Genomic DNA, 24,251 nt, shown 5'->3' on the forward strand with positions numbered 1-24,251 from the left:
AGGTATCCAACTTATCAATTAATAGGGCTGATGGGACAGATTGGACTGTTTAGCTTAAAATATTGCTAAAATATTATTTCTTCATATTTTACGCGCAACAATGTACACACGACTGTGTGAATATTACAAAATGCAATTTGGGGCTAACACCTTTCTAAAATGTGCACCACACGTGAGCTGTTTCATGGACAGAGGTGGGAATATCTGTTAGAAAGTGGTGAGATTTAAAGATGCAATAACTGTCATGGGTTGATAATATGATTAGGATAATTCCTTTGGCTGCCTACAATGAAAGTAAGTTGAAAGAAAACCAATAGAACATGAGAAAGCATGCCTACCTGTCAGAATGATATCATGATTATTTGCATCAATCCAGTGGCCATTTATTTTTCAAACTCCATCTCATGTGCTACAGAAACACTGCTAACCAAACAACACTGATAGGTGCCTGCACAGTTGAATTAAACTTCTTAGGGATCAAATCCCATTAACGGGATGATTTGACAACATTCGGTGAAATGGCAGAGCCCAAAATTCAAATTAAATTAGAATATTTAACTTTCATACATTCACAAGTGCAATACACCAAATTAACGCTTTACTTCTTGTTAATCGAAGGGTTTTACGGTGAAAGAAAACCATGCTATTATCTGAGGACAGCACCCCATCAAACAAACACAGACAATCAAATTTCATCCCTCCAGGCGCGACACAAAACTCAGAAATAACGATATAATTCATGCCTTACCTTTGAAGAGCTTCTTCTGTCGGTACTCCAATATGTCCCATAAACATGACAAATGGTCCTTTTGTTGGATTAATTCCATCGTTATATCTCCAAAATGTCAATTTATTCGGAGCGTTGGATTCAGAAAAACACCGGTTCCAACTCGTGCAACATGACTACAAAATATCTAATAAGTTACCTGTAATCTTTGTCCAAACATTTCAAACAAAATATGAAAAAATATATATATAAACATTTACAAAATAACATGGGTAACTATTTACACACTTTCAATATTTGGAAGACCCTCAGTCCTCTATAAAATCAAATATATTTATATAGCCCCAGCCTAAAACCCCAAACAGCAAGCAATGCAGGTGTAGAAGCACGGTGGCTAGGAAAAACTCCCTAGAAAGGCAAAAACCTAGGAAGAAACCTAGAGAGGAACCAGGCTATGAGGGGTGGCCAGTCCTCTTCTGGCTGTGCCGGGTGGAGATCACAAGATCACAGTGGTTGTAGAGGGTGCAACAGGACAGCACCTCAAGAGTAAAAATGAACAGTTTAGGGTTCCATAGCCGCAGGCAGAACAGTTGAAACTGGAACAGCAGCAAGGCCAGGTGGACTGGGGACAGCAAGGAGTCATCATGCCAGGTAGTCCTGACGCATGGTCCTTGGCCTCAGGTCCTCAGAGAGAGAGAAAGAGAGAATTAGAGAGAGCATACTTAAATTCACATAAGACTCCCATTCGGAGTCAGTGTCACTGTGAAAGAAAATGTTCTGTAAGAATAGTTTCACATATGAGCCCTTATTCAACAGGTATAATAAACAGATATATATATGGAGTATCGGGAACATAAGGTTGAATATATTATTATGACCTGCTAGATCTACGGTCTCTTTTATATTATGACATTTCAGCTAGATCTACTGTCTCTATTATATTATGACAGACCAGCTAGATCTACTGTCTTTATTATATTACAACAGACCAGCTGTATCTACTGTCTCCATTTCACTTTTGCCATTGTTGTGGGCCTGCCCTCCCCTCCCCTCAACAGCCTCAAATAGGCTATTTCATGTGGGTTGGGGTGGGGTGGCAGACACACGCATCTCACATTTCATGACATTACATGTTTATATATTGCTTCTAAAATAAATAAAAAATCACGAATAATATTTTATATTATTAATTTCAAACAAGGGCATTAGCATGATAAGAATTACCAGTCCAAAACGATGTCCTCTCCAGTTCAAAAAATATTCCTCCACAATCGCTAAATGAATCGTCCTACAACAATCTCTGTCTCACTTTCCCAATCAATTTATTCTAAAATTGTGTGTACATCTGTATATCTAGACTTAGATGTAGCTTTCCCTGACTTAGTCGCCAAACTGATTCATATATAAACAGCTGAATCGGCACGTTTACCAAACAATGCAGTGCGTAATATGTGTTTCTCCTTCCGGTATGAAACTTCAATAGCGAATGACTCTTTACGCTGGAGCTTACTACATGGGTTGGTCTTGCAACACATAAACTTGACCTATTGCCGTTTACCTCAGCTCATTGGCTATCTACCCAGCTAGATTTCAAGACGATCAGTGGTCATTGGGTTAAAAGACAGTCAATCAACGAAACAGCGGGCAAATCATTGGTGCACAATGATGTCATGACTTGTTGTCTTCAAATCGGTTTCTTTCAGTCAATACGTCCCGTGAAATGGCCCATCATTTTGATTGTGTTACAAACAAACCAGTTGATTGCAGTGAAACCAAACATGACTGGAAAAGTCACGTTCTGTGTGGGTTATTTACCTGGAATGTGTCGTCGAAAATGGAATGAGACGGAATTCACGACACAAGCGGTTCACAAAATGTTTTGTTTTAGGCTATAAAAACGGATTTTATCAAACAAAACATTCATTTTATAACAATGAGCATTGGAATTGCAAACAGACGAAGATCGTCAAAGGTAAACGATTTATTTTAATGCAGTTTGTGATTATGTTATGCCTGTGCTGGTTAAAATGGTTGTTTTTTATGGGGCTCTATGCTCAGATAATTGCATCGTATTCTTTCGCAGTAAATCCTTTTTTAAATCTGACAACGCAGTTGGATTAGCAAGATTCTAGGCTTTCGACACTTGTATTTTCATGAATGTTTAATATGACTATTTATGTAGCGATCACCTTATGTTGTGGAATTTCAGCCCCTAGCCCGTTCCGTGCGCAGAGAGGTTAATATAAGTCCACTTAACATGCTCCAAACACTAAATACGTACATACATAAACGAACATGGGTACGAGGACCTGTCGCGCACCTATCCAACATCTAACAACACTTGACAATAAAACAATCTCTGACAAAGACATGAGAGGAAACAGAGGGTTAAATACACAACAGGTAATGAATGGGATTAAAAACAGGTGTGTGGGAAGACAAGACAAAACCAATGGAAAATGAAAAATGGATCAATGATGGCTAGAAGGCCAGTGACGTCGACCGCCGAGCACCGCCCGAACAAGGAGAGGCAACGACTTCGGTAGAAGTCGTGACAGATTTCTGTTCCTGTTGTAATACTAAATCAATATCAGCCAAATCGAAACCTTCACAGCCAATGTAACTGTTAAGGATAGGGCTGATTGCTGCCCCCTTTGGGGTGATTGTGTGCCCATGGTAAACAGAAAAAAAATCTGTCAAAAATTGCTAATATATGCAATTAAAAATGATTATTGAATAGAAAACACTCTAAAGCTTCTAAAACCGTTTAAATTATGTCTGTAAGTAAAGCAGAACTTGTCATCCAAAAACTTGGCCCAACTTTGACGTCATCGCCCCCACCCTTCCCAAGCACCTACAGTCCTGGGAATAGTGCCTATGCCTTCAGCGCGGTGTCCGCTTTCAATGGGGCTTCTCATTGTGTGAATCGCGTGCTCACGAGAGTAATGACGGGCTGAATCCTTTCGGTCACGCGAGAAAACAGGTTACTCTCATGCGCGTTCTGCTCCGGTGGTGTCTTTCTTCCAAGATTGATTAAACGATGCCTGTGTTTCTCTTCGTCTTGAGAATTGCTGTGAAGCTATATAGCATGGTAACGCTGTGTTCTGAACCAAGTTTGACAAGTTTAGTCGACATATAACATGTACTTTCGACGTTTTGGTGCGCACCAACTTTACTTTTTGGCTGCATTTCAACCGAAATATGTTGTGTTTGATAACCGAAAGACACAGACTTCAAAACTAAAGCTGTTTTTGGTAAGTATAAACCCTTCCAGGTCTTCTGATGGAAGAACAGCAAAGGTAAGGGAACATTTATGTGTTAAATTTGGGTTTCTGTGGACTCCGAGATAGAGGAGCCAAAATGCTAATTCCTGAGCGACGACTCACATTATAGCCTAGTGAACGAAATCTGTAAAGTTAAAAATAAATGTTACACAGCGATTGCATTTAGAAGAAGTGTATCTTTCTATATATATGTAGAACATGCATATTTAGTCAAAGTTTATGTTGTGTATTCCATGTTAGCTGACGGCGTGTGCCGAAGCCATCGTCATTTCTCCGGACATTTGAGTAGCATTTTTTTAACATGGCGTCATTGTAAACAGAGATTTATGGATATTTATAGCATATTATTGAAAAAAACATAAATGTACTGTGTAACATGTTATATTACTGTCATCTGATGAAGATTTCAAAAGGTTAGTGAATTTTTTTCTTCTTTTAATCCTGCGTTTGGTGATTGCATATTTTGTTCAATTTGGCTATGGAAATTAGCTGTGTCTTCGGTGTGTCTTCGGTGGTGGTTTGACATAAATATGTGCTATGTTTTCGCCGTAAAACATTTTAGAAATCTGACTTGCTGGCTAGATAACAAGTTGTTTATCTTTCATTTGAGCTATTGGACTTGTTAATGTGTGGAGGTAAAATATTTCTAAGAATATTTTTGCATTCCGTGCGCCACCGTTCCAGCTGACGGTGGGGGGGCTGGTCCCCAATTGGGAACCAACATCTTTGTCAGGTTAAAACAGAATCCTGAACCTCTTCCTCACTAGAGTTTATTCCCCCGCTCCCCATAATTTACCCTGCCTTAATTCCACTTTCTCCTCTGTGGTTCAAACTATAATTATGTCTAAGAGCTATAAACTCCATTACAATTAATTTACCTTTAAAACCAGTATCCCAAATTACCACAAATTCATTATCCAAATGGCCCTCCCCTGTGGCTGATTAGACCACAAGAGAAAGCCATGATAGAAGTCAAAGGTTACACCACCCTTTTACAGTCATGTTCCATACTATATTAGACATATTAAAGAACCCTTTATCTAAAGAGTTCACGTGTTTAGTGAAAAACTCAGAAAACAAAACTTCTAATATTCTATATGTGAGTGTATCCCTTTAAGATATCTTGTCGCTGGGCTGTACTAATGAAATCCCCTCAAACCCAAACGTTTACTACAAACAAAACCTAATAATTCTGATAATACCATTGTACCCTCTTAAATTATTTGTTTTAAATTTCCTCAATGTTTCATGTAACTCATTGTCAGGGTTGCGTCAACTCAAATCTGGTATCAGGATAAATATGACAAAGAGTCACCGATTGTCTGCTATGTATTTTTTATTAGCTAAGCAATAAGTGGTAAATGCAATTTTCGTATATACGGGCTCTCTGTCCCACCTCGCAGGGCAAAACAGAGAACTGACTTGTTCTTGACAAAAATATTATAAATATACTCTGACAGAAATAGTTCCTGCTTCCGAGCCGGCCTGTCAGAGTAGAGACTGGGCGTGGTTTAGACTCACCCAGCCTATCGTTGATTGTTGGCGCAGAGCTGGTCCCGGCCCCCGGGCGCTCCAGTTGATAGATGTAACTGTTGCTGTGAAGAATATCTATGCGCTCATGCTCGATACCGTTATCTCGCACCTGGCTCCTGTTATCTAACAAAAGACAGTTTGTTCTCGCAACACTACGTTCTGAATGTGCCCCCCCCAACTCATTGCACAGTCCCTGTCTTCATGTTATTCTGTATTTTTCCATCATGAGAAAGGCCCATGGCCCTGAAACTGTTAACAATGTTTAAAGTCAGCTACAGTGCCTTGCGAAAGTATTCGGCCCCCTTGAACTTTGCGACCTTTTGCCACATTTCAGGCTTCAAACATAAAGATATAAAACTGTATCTTTTTGTGAAGAATCAACAACAAGTGGGACACAATCATGAAGTGGAACGACATTTATTGGATATTTCAAACTTTTTTAATAAATCAAAAACTGAAAAATTGGGCGTGCAAAATTATTCAGCCCCTTTACTTTCAGTGCAGCAAACTCTCTCCAGAAGTTCAGTGAGGATCTCTGAATGATCCAATGTTGACCTAAATGACTAATGATGATAAATACAATCCACCTGTGTGTAATCAAGTCTCCGTATAAATGCACCTGCACTGTGATAGTCTCAGAGGTCCGTTAAAAGCGCAGAGAGCATCATGAAGAACAAGGAACACACCAGGCAGGTCCGAGATACTGTTGTGAAGAAGTTTAAAGCCAGATTTGGATACAAAAAGATTTCCCAAGCTTTAAACATCCCAAGGAGCACTGTGCAAGCGATAATATTGAAATGGAAGGAGTATCAGACCACTACAAATCTACCAAGACCTGGCCGTCCCTCTAAACTTTCAGCTCATACAAGGAGAAGACTGATCAGAGATGCAGCCAAGAGGCCCATGATCACTCTGGATGAACTGCAGAGATCTACAGCTGAGGTGGGAGACTCTGTCCATAGGACAACAATCAGTCGTATATTGCACAAATCTGGCCTTTATGGAAGAGTGGCAAGAAGAAAGCCTTTTCTTAAAGATATCCATAAAAAGTGTTGTTTAAAGTTTGCCACAAGCCACCTGGGAGACACACCAAACATGTGGAAGAAGGTGCTCTGGTCAGATGAAACCAAAATTGAACTTTTTGGCAACAATGCAAAACGTTATGTTTGGCGTAAAAGCAACACAGCTCATCACCTAGAACACACCATCCCCACTGTCAAACATGGTGGTGGCAGCATCATGGTTTGGGCCTGCTTTTCTTCAGCAGGGACAGGGAAGATGGTTAAAATTGATGGGAAGATGGATGGAGCCAAATACAGGACCATTCTGGAAGAAAACCTGATGGAGTCTGCAAAAGACCTGAGGCTGGGACGGAGATTTGTCTTCCAACAAGACAATGATCCAAAACATAAAGCAAAATCTACAATGGAATGGTTCAAAAATAAACATATCCAGGTGTTAGAATGGCCAAATCAAATTCCAGACCTGAATCCAATCGAGAATCTGTGGAAAGAACTAAAACTGCTGTTCACAAATGCTCTCCATCCAACCTCACTGAGCTCGAGCTGTTTTGCAAGGAGGAATTGGAAAACATTTCAGTCTCTCGATGTGCAAAACTGATAGAGACATACCCCAAGCGACTTACAGCTGTAATCGCAGCCAAAGGTGGCGCTACAAAGTATTAACTTAAGGGGGCTGAATAATTTTGCACGCCCAATTTTTCAGTTTTTGAAATATCCAATAAATGTCATTCCACTTCATGATTGTGTCCCACTTGTTGTTGATTCTTCACAAAAAAATACAGTTTTATATCTTTATGTTTGAAGCCTGAAATGTGGCAAAAGGTTGCAAAGTTCAAGGGGGCCGAATACTTTCGCAAGGCACTGTATGTTGCATAACACATACATACATCCACACAAGCCAACAGCAGATAATATTCAATCACATATATGGTAACGGGCTATAGTGCATAACACAGAATCCTCATATCATTGAGTATTTCTCCAAATTGTCTCCCCAAAATGCTGCGATAAACGTGCTGCGATAAATGTGCACTGTCCCTTTAACATAAAATAAACTCAACCTGCAATCCACTTTGTGGACCTTTCATTGTTCCCCATAATGAAAACAGATTCTAATGTTAGTAAACGTTAACTTCTTGTTCAAATTCACTGGTGTTACCTAAACAATCAAACCAAAAATCAATAACCGGGAACTACCACAACTCTTTACGATTCAACTATTCAGACCTCCCTCTCTTATAGCCAAATATAGCCCAGTGAACACCACCAATCTGTGATGGCCACCTAGCAATTTTGTTGCTAGTTTTAGCATCTTTTCAGACTATCCTGACGATATTCAGCTACTTTTAAAAATGTATTTGGAACTTTTTCTGAAAAGTGACTCAAAGCTATAATGCACGCATTTTCCCTCTAAATGACACAAACAATTTTCTCTGTCACCCTCAGTCACAACATCCTTGCCTGGCTGCAAAAGTGCATTGTGAGTGATCTCAGCAACAGGCGCTCAGCCCAGCCCAGGCCTCAGCAACTTTTAACGAATTGCAAATCATTGTTGGCTAACTGCAGTAGCGGTAGTACGGGTTCGATAAACCAAACCCATTTATCACAACTGTTGGATCTTGAATAGAACTTACAACATCAATCAACATCTCTCAATCAAAATTGTACTGCCAGGAGTACAGAAAAGAGTGTACCTGAAAACGGTCAAATCAATTTGAGTAACGTTATTGTGTATCCAACGTAATGACGCAGTTTAACTTTCCGACTTTCTCTACCCCAAAATGTTAACGTACCATGTATTTCGATGGGCACAACTCTATCGTAATTGTCTCTTCGTTATTATTTAGAATCCAACTGTCTCTTCTATGATTCAGCATTTTGAATACGACTCCATTCCCAATACGTTATTCCAGCAGACCACTTAGACAACGTATTCCATCCACATCGTACCTCTATTATTTAGAATGGATGGGTCTTTCAATTTAACCTAAACAATGTATTCAAAAAAGTTCAATATATCCCTTCTATCAATTTGAACCAAACAAGCTATTAAAACTTTCAGTTTATATCTTATACAAACATTAGCGACCGTATCAAATCATGATAGAAGTCATGGGCGGATACAACCCGGATTGGGTGGGCTGTCCCTCTTTACACATTTTCTTAAGTTTCTCCAGCATAGCCAAGCCTATGCGCTCCTTTAGTTTAGCCTTCTCCATTTCTTCCTTGATTTTACCCTTACTCGGCTCTCCTCCCTGTTTCCACTCGGAACAGGTTTTGTATGTTTTACGCTTCAGCGCCTTCAGCATTATACCAGGCATCAACTGGGAGCCCGTTGCACTCTTCTACCCATCGTCTGTATAATTTTTCTCCTTTCTTCTTTCAATCCTTTCCATCTTTACCTCCATTAATTTCTAGACTTTTCTCAATCTCTATTAGTCATCTTAATATCTATTCAAACACTATATCCCTGTCCTATCTAATCTAAAGAAACTCTAGGCGATACAACTAGGTACTATACCCCCAATAGTATCTATAAATCTTTCATTCAAACTTGATGCCAAATTTTCACGAACTTGACACCCAATGTACTACATACGCTTGGCGACCATCCAGTAGCTCGGTCACGAATATCAGAAAAGCAATCAAATTAATCGTTTACCTTTGATGATCTTCGGATGTTTTCACACACGAGACTCCCAGTTACACAACAAATGTTCCGTTTGTTCCATAAAGATGATTTTATATCCAAAATACCTCCGTTTGTTTGTCGCGTTATGTTCAGAAATCCACAGGAAAGAGCGGTCACGACAACACAGACGAAAATTCCAAATAGTTTCCATTATGTCCACAGAAACATGTCAAACTTTTTTTATAATCAATCCTCAGGTTGTTTTAAAAATATATAATCGATAATATATCAACCGCAAATGTCTTTCACAGTAGGAGAGGGGAAAACAATGGCTGTCCAAATTCTGTTGCGCAAGCAAAACTCATGTGACCACTTGACACAATGTTATCGTTCTGGCTCATTTTTCTAAATAAATGCCTGAAACTATGTCTGAAGACTGTTGACACCTTGAGCAAGCGATAGGAAAAGGAATCTGGTTCATATCCCTTTAAATGGAGCAAAAGGAGGCTATGGAACATGTAGTTTTCAAAATAGAAGCCACTTCCTGCTTTGATTTTCCTCAGGATTTCACCTGCAATATCAGTTCTGTTATACTCACAGACAATATTTTGACAGTTTTGGAAACTTTAGAGTGTTTTCTATCAAATACTACTAATAATATGCATATATTAGCAACTGAGACCGAGGAGCTGGCCGTTTACAATGGGCACCTTTTCATCCAAGCTACTCAATACTGCCCCTGCAGCAATATGAAGTTAATGCAACCGCTGTGTCAGATTATTTTTTAACTTTACGGAAAAAGCATACCATGCAATAATCTGAGATGGCGCTCAGAGATACACAACATTTCTCCCCCATGTTGGGGTCAAAAGAAATACGAAATTACTTCATAAATATTCTCTTATCTTTGATGATCTTTCATCAGAATGCAGTGCCAGGAATCCTAGTTCCGCAATAAATCGTTGTTTTGTTCGATAATGTCCACTACTAGTGTCCAAATAGCTACTTTTGCTAGCACATTTAGTTCACATCTTCAAACACTGGCACCAGTCCATGCGAACTCGGACGAAAACTTCAAAAAGTTATATTCCAGGTCGAATAAGTTGGTCAAACTAAGTAGAGAATCAATCTTCAGGATGTTATTATCATTAATATTCAATAACGTTCCACCCGGAACATTCGTTTTTGTCTAGAGAGTAATGGAACGCATGACGATATCATGAGAAATGCTCCTGACCAGGAACTGGCATTCTGCCAGACCACTGACTCAAATGGCTGCCATCCGGTCCCACATCACACTAGAGGCTTCATTCCACGTTCTACTGACTGTTGACATCTAGTGGAAGGCGTAGGAAGTGTGAACAGATCCATATCTTACTGGGATGTGAATAGGCAATGAGTTGAAAATCAACCAGCCCCAGAATTTCCACTTCCTGTTTGGACGTTTGCCTGCCATATGAGTTCTGTTATACTCACAGACATAATTCAAACAGTTTTAGAAACTTCAGAGTGTTTTCTATCCAATGGTAATAATAATATGCATATATTAGCATCTGGGACAGAGTAGGAGGCAGTTCACTATGGGCACGCAATTCATCCAAAGTGAAAATGCTGCCCCCTATCCCTAAAAAGTTAACTTCTTGTTAATCCAAATGCGTTGCCAGATTTTAAAAAAGGCTTTACGGCAAAAGCATACCATGTGATTATCTGAGGACAGGACAATATTTTTTCAATCAGCACAGGCTTCACAAAATCGCAAATAGCGATTAAATAAATCACTTACCTTTGAAGATCTTCCTCTGTTTGCCGTCCCAATGGTCCCAGCTATACAATGAATGTTTGTTTTGTTCGATAAAGTTCTTCTTTATCTCCAAAAAGTAAGTTTGGTTGACACCATTTATTTCAGTAATCCACTCCTCCAACATGCATACAAAGGAATCCAAAAGCTACCTGTAAACATTGTTCATACAAGTCAAACAATGTTCTATTCAATCCCCAGGTACCCTAATATGTAAATAAAGGATCAGATTTCAGACGGAAAGAACGGTGTTCAATAGGAAAGGAAAATAACGAAGAGCGCGCTGTCATTCACGAGCTCCCTTGGGAAAAACTACTATTACTTGTTCGTTTTTAAACAAACAAGCCTGAACCCTTGTTTAAAGACGGTTGACATCTAGTGGAATCCATAGGTACTTCAATCTGGGAGGAATTTTTATATGCAGACCCATAGACTTGCATTGGAAAGGCCTGTTACCTAAAAAAAGGAAAATAACGAATAGCGCGCTGTCATTCACGAGCTCCCTTGGGAAAAACTACTATTACTTGTTCGTTTTTAAACAAACAAGCCTGAACCCTTGTTTAAAGACGGTTGACATCTAGTGGAATCCATAGGTACTTCAATCTGGGAGGAATTTTTATATGCAGACCCATAGACTTGCATTGGAAAGGCCTGTTACCTAAAAAAAAAAAGTTTTCGCCTGCCATATCAATTCTGTTATACTCACAGACATTTTTTGTAACAGTTTAGAAACACTAAAATGTTTTCAATCACATTCTACCAATTATTTGCATTTCCTAGCTTCTGGGCCTGAGTAACAGGCAGTATACTTTGGGCACGTCGTTCAGGCAGAAATTCAGAATACTGCCCCCTAGGCTTAAGAAGTTTTAATACTTTCTCAGAAGTAGCTATTATTTACTATACTGAACAAAAAAATATACGCAACAAGCAACAATTGAAAAGTTTTTACTGAGTTACAGTTAATATAAGGAAAAGTTCAAATTAATTTAGTTATTCTTTCAACATGCATCACTGGTTTACATGACCTCTGCTACTCCTGTCTCTAGTTTCAGCCCTTTTTTAATCATGATGGGCAGCCCAGGACAGAATCGGCAAACATGGAATTGCATCCTCAGTTTCTTTGGCAACGTCTTTTACAGTAGTAGTACAGCAGAGAATTATTTTTGCAGGCGAATTTGTCAGTTTGTTGTCACATTTAGATCTTTCTGCTGAAAAGAGAGAGAGAGAAATGGGAACTCCCACCCTGTGCAGCACTGTGTAAAGTTTCAAATTAATGTCAGAGACGGTAGAGTCAAAATCAAGGCCCCAATCAAGGCTGTATAGAGCTCCCACCCTGTGCAGCACTGTGTAAAGTTTCAAATGAACTGTGTGAAGTTTCAAACGTGGAATCGTATCCTCAGGTTGTTTGGCAATGTCGCTTACAGTAGTAGTACAGCAGAGAACTGTTTTTGCAGGGTGATACTCTCAGTTTGTTTTCAAATTTAGAACTTTCTGCTGTATTGAGCTCCCACCCTGTGCAGCACTGTGTAAAGTTTCAAATTAATGTCAGAGAGGGTAGAGTCAAAATCAAGGCCCCAGTGAGAATTGAACTCACGACCCCTGGTTTACAAGACCAGTGCCCTAACCACTGAGCTATGGAGCCATACAACTGTATAGAAAGAATTGGAACGTTATAAAGAACACACCCATCAGAGAGTAAAAAAAGAGACACACCTAAGTAACCAAACATGCAGGTTACCCAGTCTGGCTCCTACAGTAATAACAGAATCCTTGTCATCCTTTGTTATACATTTAATGACAAACTCTCACAGGTCAATGTGACCCTTAGGCAGGTCTGGTCTAGTGGTCCACATTCTTCAGAATTCTCCTTTAATAGTCTCCTCTCCTCATTTCCATGTCTCCTCTCCTTCATGACCATTTATTTGTTCTTTTTAGGGGTAGATCAGCTTTAATATTGCAGATAGAGTGTGGGTTTTTTCAACGTAATTGTCTGCATCATTTCCAATCCCCCATACTTTTTTTTTTTTTACAAATATTCCATTGTATTATTTTCCCTTAACCCTACCACCCCTCCCCTAATTGGAGTAAATTAATGGACAACAATACTTAGGCTTCTACTTCTATCTTATACATACTATAAACATATTACGGACACAGTATATTTGACATTAGTCATATATTTTTTTACATTTTTAGTCCCACCCTTCAGCTAACCTCAACCCCTCCCACCAATCTCAAATCAAATCAAATCAAATTTGATTTGTCACATACACATGGTTAGCAGATGTTAATGCGAGTGTAGCGAAATGCTTGTGCTTCTAGTTCCGACAATGCAGTAATAACCAACAAGTAATCTAACTAACAATTCCAAAACGACTGTCTTATACACACAAGTGTAAGGGGAAAAAGAATATGTACATAAAGATATATGAATTCGTGATGGTACAGAGCGGCATAGGCAAGATGCAGTAGATGGTATCGAGTACAGTATATACATATGAGATGAGTATGTAAACAAAGTGGCATAGTTAAAATGTCTAGTGATACATGTATTACATAAAGATGCAATAGATGATATAGTGTACAGTATATACGTATACATATGAGATGAATAATGTAGGGTATGTAAACATTATATTAGGTAGCATTGTTTAAAGTGGCTAGTCATATATTTTACATAATTTCCCATCAATTCCCATTATTAAAGTGGCTGGAGTTGAGTCAGTGTGTTGGCAGCAGCCACTCAATGTTAGTGGTGGCTGTTTAATAGTCTGATGGCCTTGAGATAGAAGCTGTTTTTCAGTCTCTCGGTCCCAGCTTTGATGCACCTGTACTGACCTCGCCTTCTGGATGATAGCGGGGTGAACAGGCAGTGGCTCGGGTGGTTGTTGTCCTTGATGATCTTTATGGCCTTCCTGTAACATCGGATGGTGTAGGTGTCCTGGAGGGCAGGTAGTGCCCCCGGTGATGCATTGTGCAGACCTCACTACCCTCTGGAGAGCCTTACGGTTGTGGGCGGAGCAGTTGCCGTACCAGGCGGTGATACAGCCCGCCAGAATGCTCTCGATTGTGCATCTGTAGAAGTTTGTTGAAGTTGAAGTGCTTTTGGTGACAAGCCGAATTTCTTCAGCCTCCTGAGGTTGAAGAGACGCTGCTGCGCCTTCTTCACGATGCTGTCTGTGTGGGTGGACCAATTCAGTTTGTCTGTGATGTGTATGCCGAGGAACTTAAAACTTGCTACCCTCTCCACTACTGTTCCATCGATGTGGATAGGGGGGTGTTCCCTCTGCTGTTTCCTGAAGTCCACAATCATCTCCTTAGTTTTGTTGACGTTGAGTGTGAGGTTATTTTCCTGACACCACTCTCCGAGGGCCCTCACCTCCTCCCTGTAGGCCGTCTCGTCGTTGTTGGTAATCAAGCCTACCACTGTTGTGTCGTCCGCAAACTTGATGATTGAGTTGGAGGCGTGCGTGGCCACGCAGTCGTGGGTGAACAGGGAGTACAGGAGAGGGCTCAGAACGCACCCTTGTGGGGCCCCAGTGTTGAGGATCAGCGGGGTGGAGATGTTGTTGCCTACCCTCACCACCTGGGGGCGGCCCGTCAGGAAGTCCAGTACCCAGTTGCACAGGGCGGGGTCGAGACCCAGGGTCTCGAGCTTGATGACGAGCTTGGAGGGTACTATGGTGTTAAATGCCGAGCTGTAGTCGATGAACAGCATTCTCACATAGGTATTCCTCTTGTCCAGATGGGTTAGGGCAGTGTGCAGTGTGGTTGAGATTGCATCGTCTGTGGACCTATTTGGGCGGTAAGCAAATTGGAGTGGGTCTAGGGTGTCAGGTAGGGTGGAGGTGATATGGTCCTTGACTAGTCTCTCAAAGCACTTCATGATGACGGAAGTGAGTGCTACGGGGCGGTAGTCGTTTAGCTCAGTTACCTTAGCTTTCTCGGGAACAGGAACAATGGTGGCCCTCTTGAAGCATGTGGGAACAGCAGACTGGGATAGGGATTGATTGAATATGTCCGTAAACACACCAGCCAGCTGGTCTGCGCATGCTCTGAGGGCGCGGCTGGGGATGCCGTCTGGGCCTGCAGCCTTGCGAGGGTTAACACGTTTAAATGTTTTATCTCTGAAAACCATCCCGTTGACTTTTTGTTAGCTGCACGTGAGACACAACTCCACAAGTGGTTTTTGTGATATCATTCAACAATTGTTATACAATTTGTAAAAAATAAACTAAAAATCCCTAATAATGTTTTTTTTTTTTTTTACCAATTAGTATATTTGACTTTAGGCATAATATTTGTTGAAATAGACAGATTTCTTCATTATTTTCTGGTAGATTAAACTGAAATTGCAACCAGTGTTCTATGGCTTGTTTAGAAACAGTGATAAACTGAAGATGATTACATTTTCAAATATCCGAAAGTGAGAGGTTGCAATATCAATAAAGGGGAAAAGTCTATTCTTGTTCATGGGGTGAGTCATTGTAACTAATCTGCTGGAAAACCAGTTTGGATTTAAATACAACTTTTATCTTACAGTTAATATAAGGAAAAGGTCTAGTTAACATTGTTATTCTTTCAACATGCATCGCTGGTTTACATGACCTCTGCTACTCCTGTCTCTAGTTTCAGCCCTTTTTTAATCATGATGTGCGGCCCAGGACAGAATCGGCAATCGGCAAACGTGGAATCGTATCCTCAGGTTGTTTGGCAATGTCGCTTACAGTAGTAGTACAGCAGAGAATTGTTTTTGCAGGGTGATACTCTCAGTTTGTTGTCACATTTAGAACGTTCTGCTGTATAGAGCTCCCACCCTGTGCAGCACTGTGTAAAGTTTCAAATTAACTGTGTGAAGTTTCAAACGTGGAATCGTATCCTCAGGTTGTTTGGCAATGTCAAATCAAATCAATGTCCTGACACCACACTGTTTTCAAATTTAGAACTTTCTGCTGTATAGAGCTCCCACCCTGTGCAGCACTGTGTAAAGTTTCAAATTAATGTCAGAGAGGGTAGAGTCAAAATCAAGGCCCCAGTGAGAATTGAACTCACAACCCCTGGTTTACAAAACCAGTGCTCTAAACACTGAGCTATGGAGCCATACAACTCTATCGAAAGAATAGGAACGCTATAAAGAACACACCCATCAGAGAGTAAAAAAAGAGACACACCTAAGTAACCAAACATGCAGGTTACCCAGTCTGGCTCCTACAGTAAAAACAGAATCCTTGTCATCCTTTGTTATACATTTAATGACAAACTCTCCCAGGTCAATGTGACCCAGAGGCAGGTCTGGTCTAGTGGTCCACATTCTTCAGAATTCTCCTTTAATAGTCTCCTCTCCTCATTTCCATGTCTCCTCTCCTTCATGACCATTTATTTGTTCTTTTTAGGGGTAGATCAGCTTTAATATTGCAGATAGAGTGTGGGTTTTTTCAACGGTATTGTCTGCATCATTTCCAATCCCCCATGCCTTTTTTTTTTTTTACAAACATTCCATTGTATTAGTTTCCCTTAACCCTACCACCCCTCCCCTAATTGGAGTAAATTAATGGACAACAATACTTAGGCTTCTACTTCTATCTTATACATACTATAAACATATTACGGACACAGTATATTTGACATTAGTCATATATTTTTTTACATTTTTAGTCCCACCCTTCAGCTAACCTCAACCCCTCCCACCAATCTCAAATCAAATCAAATCAAATTTGATTTGTCACATACACATGGTTAGCAGATGTTAATGCGAGTGTAGCGAAATGCTTGTGCTTCTAGTTCCGACAATGCAGTAATAACCAACAAGTAATCTAACTAACAATTCCAAAACGACTGTCTTATACACACAAGTGTAAGGGGAAAAATAATATGTACATAAAGATATATGAATTCGTGATGGTACAGAGCGGCATAGGCAAGATGCCCTTTTTTAATCATGATGTGCGGCCCAGGACAGAATCGGCAAACGTGGAATCGTATCCTCAGGTTGTTTGGCAATGTCGCTTACAGTAGTAGTACAGCAGAGAACTGTTTTTGCAGGGTGATACTCTCAGTTTGTTGTCACATTTAGAACGTTCTGCTGTATTGAGCTCCCACCCTGTGCAGCACTGTGTAAAGTTTCAAATTAATGTCAGAGAGGGTAGAGTCAAAATCAAGGCCCCAGTGAGAATTGAACTCACAACCCCTGGTTTACAAGAACAGTGCTCTAAACACTGAGCTATGGAGCCATACAACTGTATAGAAAGAATAGGAACGCTATAAAGAAAACACCCATCAGAGAGTAAAAAAAGAGGACAACAATACTTAGGCTTCTACTTCTATCTTATACATACTATAAACATATTACGGACACAGTATATTTGACATTAGTCATATATTTTTTTTACATTTTTAGTCCCACACTTCAGCTAACCTCAACCCCTCCCACCAATCTCTGAAAACCATCCTGTTTACTTTTTGTTAGCTGCACGTGAGACATAACTTCACAAGTGGTCTTTGTGATATCATTCAACAATTGTTATACAATTTGTAAAAAATTAAATAAGAATCCCTAATAATGTTTTTTTTTTTAAACCAATTAGTATATTTGACTTTAGGCATAATATTTGTTGAAATAGGCAGATTTCTTCATTCTTTTCTGGTAGATTAAACTGAAATTGCAACCAGTGTTCTATGGCTTGTTTAGAAACAGTGATATTCTGGAGATGATTACATTTTCAAATATCCTAAAGTGATTTCCAGCTTATACATTTCTAGCTTATACATACTTTAAACATATTACGGAAACAGTATATTTGACATTAGTCATATATTTGTATTTCTTTTACGTCCCACCCTTCAGCTACCCTCAACCTTGTTTCACTCCTCTTGACAGAAATACCCTCTTCCGACAACATCTGGTGAAATGTGTGGTTCCCACTGTGAATCATGGACCAATAAGGAGGGTGATGGAGTGCTGCATCAGATGACCTGGACTCTTCAATTCCCCACCCTCAGTCCAACTGAGATGGTTTGGGATGAGTTGTACTACAGAGTGAAGGAAAGGCAGACAACAAGTGCTCAGCATATGTGGGAACCCATTCAAGACTGTTGTAAAAGCCTTCCAGGTGAAGCTAATTGAGAGAATGCCAAGAGTGTGCAAAGCTGTCATCAAATTAAAGGGTGGCTACTTTTAAGTATCTCAAATATAACATATATTTTGTTTTGTTTAAGACTTTTTTGGTTACTACATGATTCCATATGTGTTATTTCATAGTTGTCTTCACTATTATTCTACATTGTAGAAATGAGTAAAAATAAAGAAAAACCCTTGAATGAGTAGGTGTGTCCAAACTTTGACTGGTACCGTATTACTCATGTTTTTAATGTAGTTAATGTCATTGTCTGAAGAAAAAGGCAATTTTACACACCGTGGAAACTAGTGTTGAGTGATTAACCGAAATGTCTGTTATTTTTCGTTTTTTTTAAACTATTTGATGTCAAGTACATTACATTATTTTAATTCCAGTTTGTTCTGTTTTTTTTCCTGAGCTCAATGCACATGATGTGCAGTTTCCTTAGAGCTAAGTTAAATCAAGCCAGATCAGCATAGGCAGCAGCTTTATAAGTGATGAGATGATGACTTGGAATGAGATAATAGTCATCAAATGAAACAAATGTTATATACATAACAACTTAAATATTTTATTAAAGTAATGTCAATAAATGATGGCTAATAAGCATTAATGGGCAGTCACTACCATCATGGGACTTGTATTCATGGTTTTATTCTGTGTTATTACAACATTCAACCCATATAATGCATAATTCATTTAATGTTTAAAATAATAATCTAAATCGTAATCGAGAAACGTGATGTATTAATAATCGAACTTAAACCGAACCGACTTCAAAAAGCAGTAATTGCTCAGTGCTAGTGGACAGTATAGTTTTTAGTAGCAAGTAGGAATTACATATCTGGTTAAATGGCGTATTTCATCAGTATTGTTTCAGATCAAAAATGTTTGGGCGAGTTATTATGGTTAATTAAAAACAAATACAGACTATCATCATAAAGCAGTCAACTCTTCAACACGTGTTAACTTGCGGTGGTCAGACAACCACTTCAGTGAGTCGCCTGGAGATGGCGGTCAAACCCCACAAATGATTCTGCTAGGCGCCTGTTGGGGCAGCGTCTGGTGTCGGAATAGTTAACGTGGGGCCGCCCTGGCTTCAGTGACTTTCTTTCTTTTTTAAGAAAAAAAAGAACCGACTGAGCAGCAGGAGGGGTGGGATGCAGAACTGAACAGGACATACTGAAGGGGAAAATAGAGGGAACGCTAATGCTACAAAATATGGAGTCTTGCCCGATGTACATGTGTGTGTTTTACAATACATTGATGTAGCCTGCCAATATTTTATATTTATTTGAACTATTTTTTGTGTGTGACATCTGCAATGATGAGGGTCGGGGTTTTGAGCAGGACCGCAGCGATTGTGCTCTGTCTTTTGGGATGCAATGTGTGGAAAGCGGTAACCAAAACCCTGCAAGATGACAACGCTCTAAAAGGTAGGTAGCTGATACAAATGGTTCACTTTATTCAAAGTACTTGTGAGATGTTATGCCCAATATGTTCGTCTTGCTAGATAGCTACTTGTATAGCTAGCGATAACTTGGCGTTGGTGGCTTATGTGCTAACATCAGATAGTTATCTAGCTACGTTAGTTAGCCTTTCAATTGGCTAGTTATATAACGTTCATTTGGCTGTCCTTTCCAGCCACAAAACTGTATACATACGTTGTCTCTCTGTGGTTGTTCATGTTTCATTTAGCCAAGATATTATATTATTTGAATGGTTTGAAGTGCTTTTGTGTCTCACAACGTGTCCTCAACTGAAACAAAAACACCTCACCATCTTACCTAGCTAGATAGCTAGATCTAACTGATATTGCATGTTGTTGGCAAGAGGCTAGCTAACATTAGCTAGTTAGCTAACGTTAGTTGATGCTCAGTTATTCTGCAGCCTCTCAATTGTAATGGATAATTTTGGTGCAAGCCTTAGTTAAAACATGTTTTACTTGTCCTTGTTTTTTTGATGCAATGTATCATTGTGTAATGGATTGTTTTCAGACCAGCAGTATTCCACGAGAGAGATAACGTTCATGCATTTTGTGTATGAATTTGACCACGTATGCAGGATATTCCTCCAGACATGATTATAAGCTAGATGCTGCAGATGTGAGTGGGAGGAGGAATCTCACACACCACCATCTCTCATAAATGAGTGAAAGGCAGTATATGACAGGTGGCTTTTGCTTCACTGCCTCTTCCTTCACAGCCTCCTGCTGAGATGGAGCTGAATTGGGGGCAGTGCTGGAAATGGTTTAGGCTGGGCCCAGCGAACCTATTTGTATCATTATGTGGTTTTATTCGTTGTTACAGACATGAGTGAAATGGCAACACACTGTAAAGCGTAGTTAGAATTTGCTGCAGATGTATTTCATTCAGCCACTCCAAAGCGTTGCTTTTTTAAAGAGAAGAGTGCTTCCAAGACTAGCCGTATCTGTTTCTCTCATGTACTCACTCACTTATTCTCACACACACACTACTTTGCTTGGAGAACTGTGCGGCTCTGTTTTGCTGCTTCAGTTTTCATTCTAATTTTGTTTGTTAATCATATTGCTGTGACTGAGTGTCTGCGCGTAGTTGTGTGAGTCTCTAACCAAACAGTCATTTATTAGACTATTTTGTGTGTCCTTGTCTGTCTGTAACTAAATATTAAGTGTCCCCAACTATCACGTGATGTCAACACATGACGTAGGTGCCTATTAAGTTCCTTAGAGAAAATGATTGTTGCCTTCTGAGCATCTCAACTCAGTATTTTGATTGACCCCCCCACCCCTCTGTTTTTCTCTCTCCTCTCTCTCTGTCTCTCTCTCTCTCTCTCTCTGTTTAACCTTCAGACCCTCCCTGGGGCTCTTGTTGATACTGAGGGCTTTGTCTCTTCTCTCCTCACACATAGTTGGCAACATGGATGCAGACAGACACATAATTATAGATCCAACTCTCATTACTGCAACCCATAATACACTAGAGCTGGGAACAGACTCACTGCAGCCAGGGTACCAGGAAGACCAAATCATGTTGAAGAGTGTGTTTGTTTGTGTGTGTGCCTATGCATGTGACACACTGCAATGCAGCACTCTGCTTATCCTCGGGGCTTGTGCACAGAGACTACTATAAAAGTGCTTTATAAACACATGCACTAGCACAACACCTGTATTGGTTGAGGGATTGATGCAACAGTTTACCACCAGATCTATAATTTTGTAATACATATGTGTTTCTGTCAGAACGAAATCAATGACCTAATTAATGGATTAAGAGGGACTGAATGTGCTTTTTGTTGAAGAAAGCACTAGGCAAAACACTGAATAAAGTACCGTGTCTGTTCTATACCTTCAAATTACATTTTTTAAATGTTTTTTTTTCTGTCACAAAATAGATAATATAGCCTAGCTATCATCGTAACAGTAGCTATTATTTGGAAATTCTGTACATTTCATTGTTTTTTAATAAATAAAAAAAAATTAAGGGGTGGATCAGCTTAATATTGGAAAGATTGTTGTGTCCATCAATGTAATTGTCTGCATAATTTTTCAATCCCCCATATTTTTTGTGTAAATATATACAGTGGGGAGAACAAGTATTTGATACACTGACAAATTTGCAGGTTTTCCTACTTACAAAGCATGTAGAGGTCTGTAATTTTTAATCATAGGTACACTTCAACTGTGAGAGACGGAATCCAAAACAAAAATCCAGAAAATCACATTGTATGATTTTTAAGTAATTAATTTGCATTTTATTGCATGACATAAGTATTTGATACATCAGAAAAGCAGAACTTAATATTTGGTACAGAAACCTTTGTTTGCATTTAAAGAAATCATATGTTTCCTGTAGTTCTTGACCAGGTTTGCACACACCGCAGCAGGGATTTTGGCCCACACCTCCATACAGACCTTCTCCAGATCCTTCAGGTTTTGGGGCTGTCGCTGGGCAATACGGACTTTCAGCTTCCTCCAAAGATTTTCTATTGGGTTCAGGTCTGGAGACTGGCTAGGCCACTCCAGGACCTTGAGATGCTTCTTACGGAGCCACTCCTTAGTTGCCCTGTCTGTGTGTTTCGGGTCGTTGTCATGCTGGAAGACCCAGCCACGACCCTTCTTCAATGCTCTTACTGAGGGAAGGAGGTTGTTGGCCAAGATCTCATGATACATGGCCCCATCCATCCTCCCCTCAATACGGTGCAGTCGTCCTGTCCCCTTTGCAGAAAAGCATCCCCAAAGAATGATTCCACCTCCATGCTTCACAGTTGGGATGGTGTTCTTGAGGTTGTACTCATCCTTTTTCTTCCTCCAAACACGGCGAGTGGAGTTTAGACCAAAAAGCTATATTTTTGTCTCATCAGACCACATGACCTACTTCCATTTCTCCTCTGGATCATCCAGATGGTCATTGGCAAACTTCAGACGGGCCTGGACATGCGCTGACTTGAGCAGGGGGACCTTGCGTGCGCTGCAGGATTTTAATCCATGACGGTGTAGTGTGTTACTAATGGTGTTCTTTGAGACTGTGGTCCCAGCTCTCTTGTCATTGACCAGGTCCTGCCGTGTAGTTCTGGGCTGATACCTCACCTTCCTCATGATCATTGATGCCCCACGAGGTGAGATCTTGCATGGAGCCCCAGACAGAGGGTGATTGACCGTCATCTTGAACTTCTTCCATTTTCAAAAAATTGCACCAACAGTTGTTGCCTTCTCACCAAGCTGCTTGCCTACTGTCCTGTAGCCCATCCCAGCCTTTTGCAGGTCAACAATTTTATTCCTGATGTCCTTACACAGCTCTCTGGTCTTGGCCATTGTGGAGGGGTTGGAGTATGTTTTATTGAGTGTGTGGACAGGTGTCTTTTATACAGGTAATGAGTTCAAACCGGTGTAGTTAATAATGGTAATGAGTGGAGAACAGGAGGGCTTATTAAAGGACTGTGAGAGCCAGTATTCTTACTGGTTGGTAGGTGATTAAATACACTGCTCAAAAAAATAAAGGGAACACTAAAATAACACATCCTAGAACTGAATGAATGAAATATTCTTATTAAATACTTTTTTCTTTACATAGTTGAATGTGCTGACAACAAAATCACACAAATTATCAATGGAAATCAAATTGATCAACCCATGGAGGTCTGGATTTGGAGTCACACTCAAAATTAAAGTGGAAAACCACACTACAGGCTGATCCAACTTTGATGTAATGTCCTTAAAACAAGTCAAAATGAGGCTCAGTAGTGTTTGTGGCCTCCACGTATGACCTCCCTACAACACCTGGGCATGCTCCTGATGAGGTGGCGGATGGTCTCCTGAGGGATCTCCTCCCAGACCTGGACTAAAGCATCCGCCAACTCCTGGACAGTCTGTGGTGCAATGTGGCGTTGGTGGATGGAGCGAGACATAATGTCCCAGATGTGTTCAATTGGATTCAGGTCTGGGGAACGGGCGGGACAGTCCATAAGATCAATGCCTTCCTCTTGCAGGAACTGCTGACACACTCCAGCCACATGAGGTCTAGCATTGACTTGCATTAGGAGGAACCCAGGGACAACCTCACCAGCATATGGTCTCACAAGGGGTTTGAGGATCTCATCTCAGTACCTAATGGCAGTCGGGCTACCTCTGGCGAGCACATGGAGGGCTGTGCGGCCCCCCAAAGAAATGCCACCCCACACCATGACTGACCCACCGCCAAACAGGTCATGCTGGAGGATGTTACAGGCAGCAGAACGTTCTCCACGGCGTCTCCAGACTCTGTCACTTCTGTCACACGTGCTCAGTGTGAACCTGCTTTCATCTGTGAAGAGCACAGGGCGCCAGTGGCGAATTTGCCAATCTTGGTGTTCTCTGGCAAATGCCAAACGTCCTGCACGGTTTTGGGCTGTAAGCACAACCCCCACCTGTGGACGTTGGGCCCTCATACCACCCTCATGGAGTCTGTTTCTGACCGTTTGAGCAGACACATGCACATTTGTGGCCTGCTGGAGGTCATTTTGCAGGGCTCTGGCAGTGCTCCTCCTGCTCCTCCTTGCACAAACTCTGCAAGGGGAACAACTACTTCAAGGTCTCAGAGCGAGTGACGTCACCGATTGAAACGCTATTAGCGTGCACCCCGCTGAGTAGCTAGCCATTTCACATCGGTTACACCAGTCTAATC

General features: G+C 40.5%; 1 protein-coding gene and 3 non-coding genes across 4 annotated transcripts in view; 1 reads left to right on the plus strand and 3 right to left on the minus strand.

The window, feature by feature from the left end:
• Positions 1-12,565: 12,565 nt before the first annotated feature.
• On the minus strand, positions 12,566-12,638 carry trnat-ugu (transfer RNA threonine (anticodon UGU)). Its single transcript has one exon. It is a non-coding gene; the product is annotated as a tRNA-Thr (tRNA).
• A 3,385-nt stretch (positions 12,639-16,023) lies between these two features.
• Positions 16,024-16,096, minus strand: trnat-ugu (transfer RNA threonine (anticodon UGU)). Its single transcript has one exon. It is a non-coding gene; the product is annotated as a tRNA-Thr (tRNA).
• Positions 16,097-17,153: 1,057 nt separating this feature from the next.
• trnat-ugu (transfer RNA threonine (anticodon UGU)) lies at positions 17,154-17,226 on the minus strand. Its single transcript has one exon. It is a non-coding gene; the product is annotated as a tRNA-Thr (tRNA).
• Positions 17,227-19,176: 1,950 nt separating this feature from the next.
• LOC109884784 (protein FAM171A1) overlaps positions 19,177-24,251 on the plus strand; it is a 36,803-nt gene continuing 31,728 nt past the window's right edge. The window contains 1 exon segment of the mRNA XM_031803383.1: positions 19,177-19,547. Coding sequence (XP_031659243.1) covers positions 19,436-19,547 — 112 coding nt within the window. The 5' untranslated portion in view covers positions 19,177-19,435.

The sequence above is a fragment of the Oncorhynchus kisutch genome, linkage group LG2 (genome assembly GCF_002021735.2).
Source record: "Oncorhynchus kisutch isolate 150728-3 linkage group LG2, Okis_V2, whole genome shotgun sequence".
Classification (NCBI taxonomy): Eukaryota; Metazoa; Chordata; class Actinopteri; order Salmoniformes; family Salmonidae; genus Oncorhynchus; species Oncorhynchus kisutch.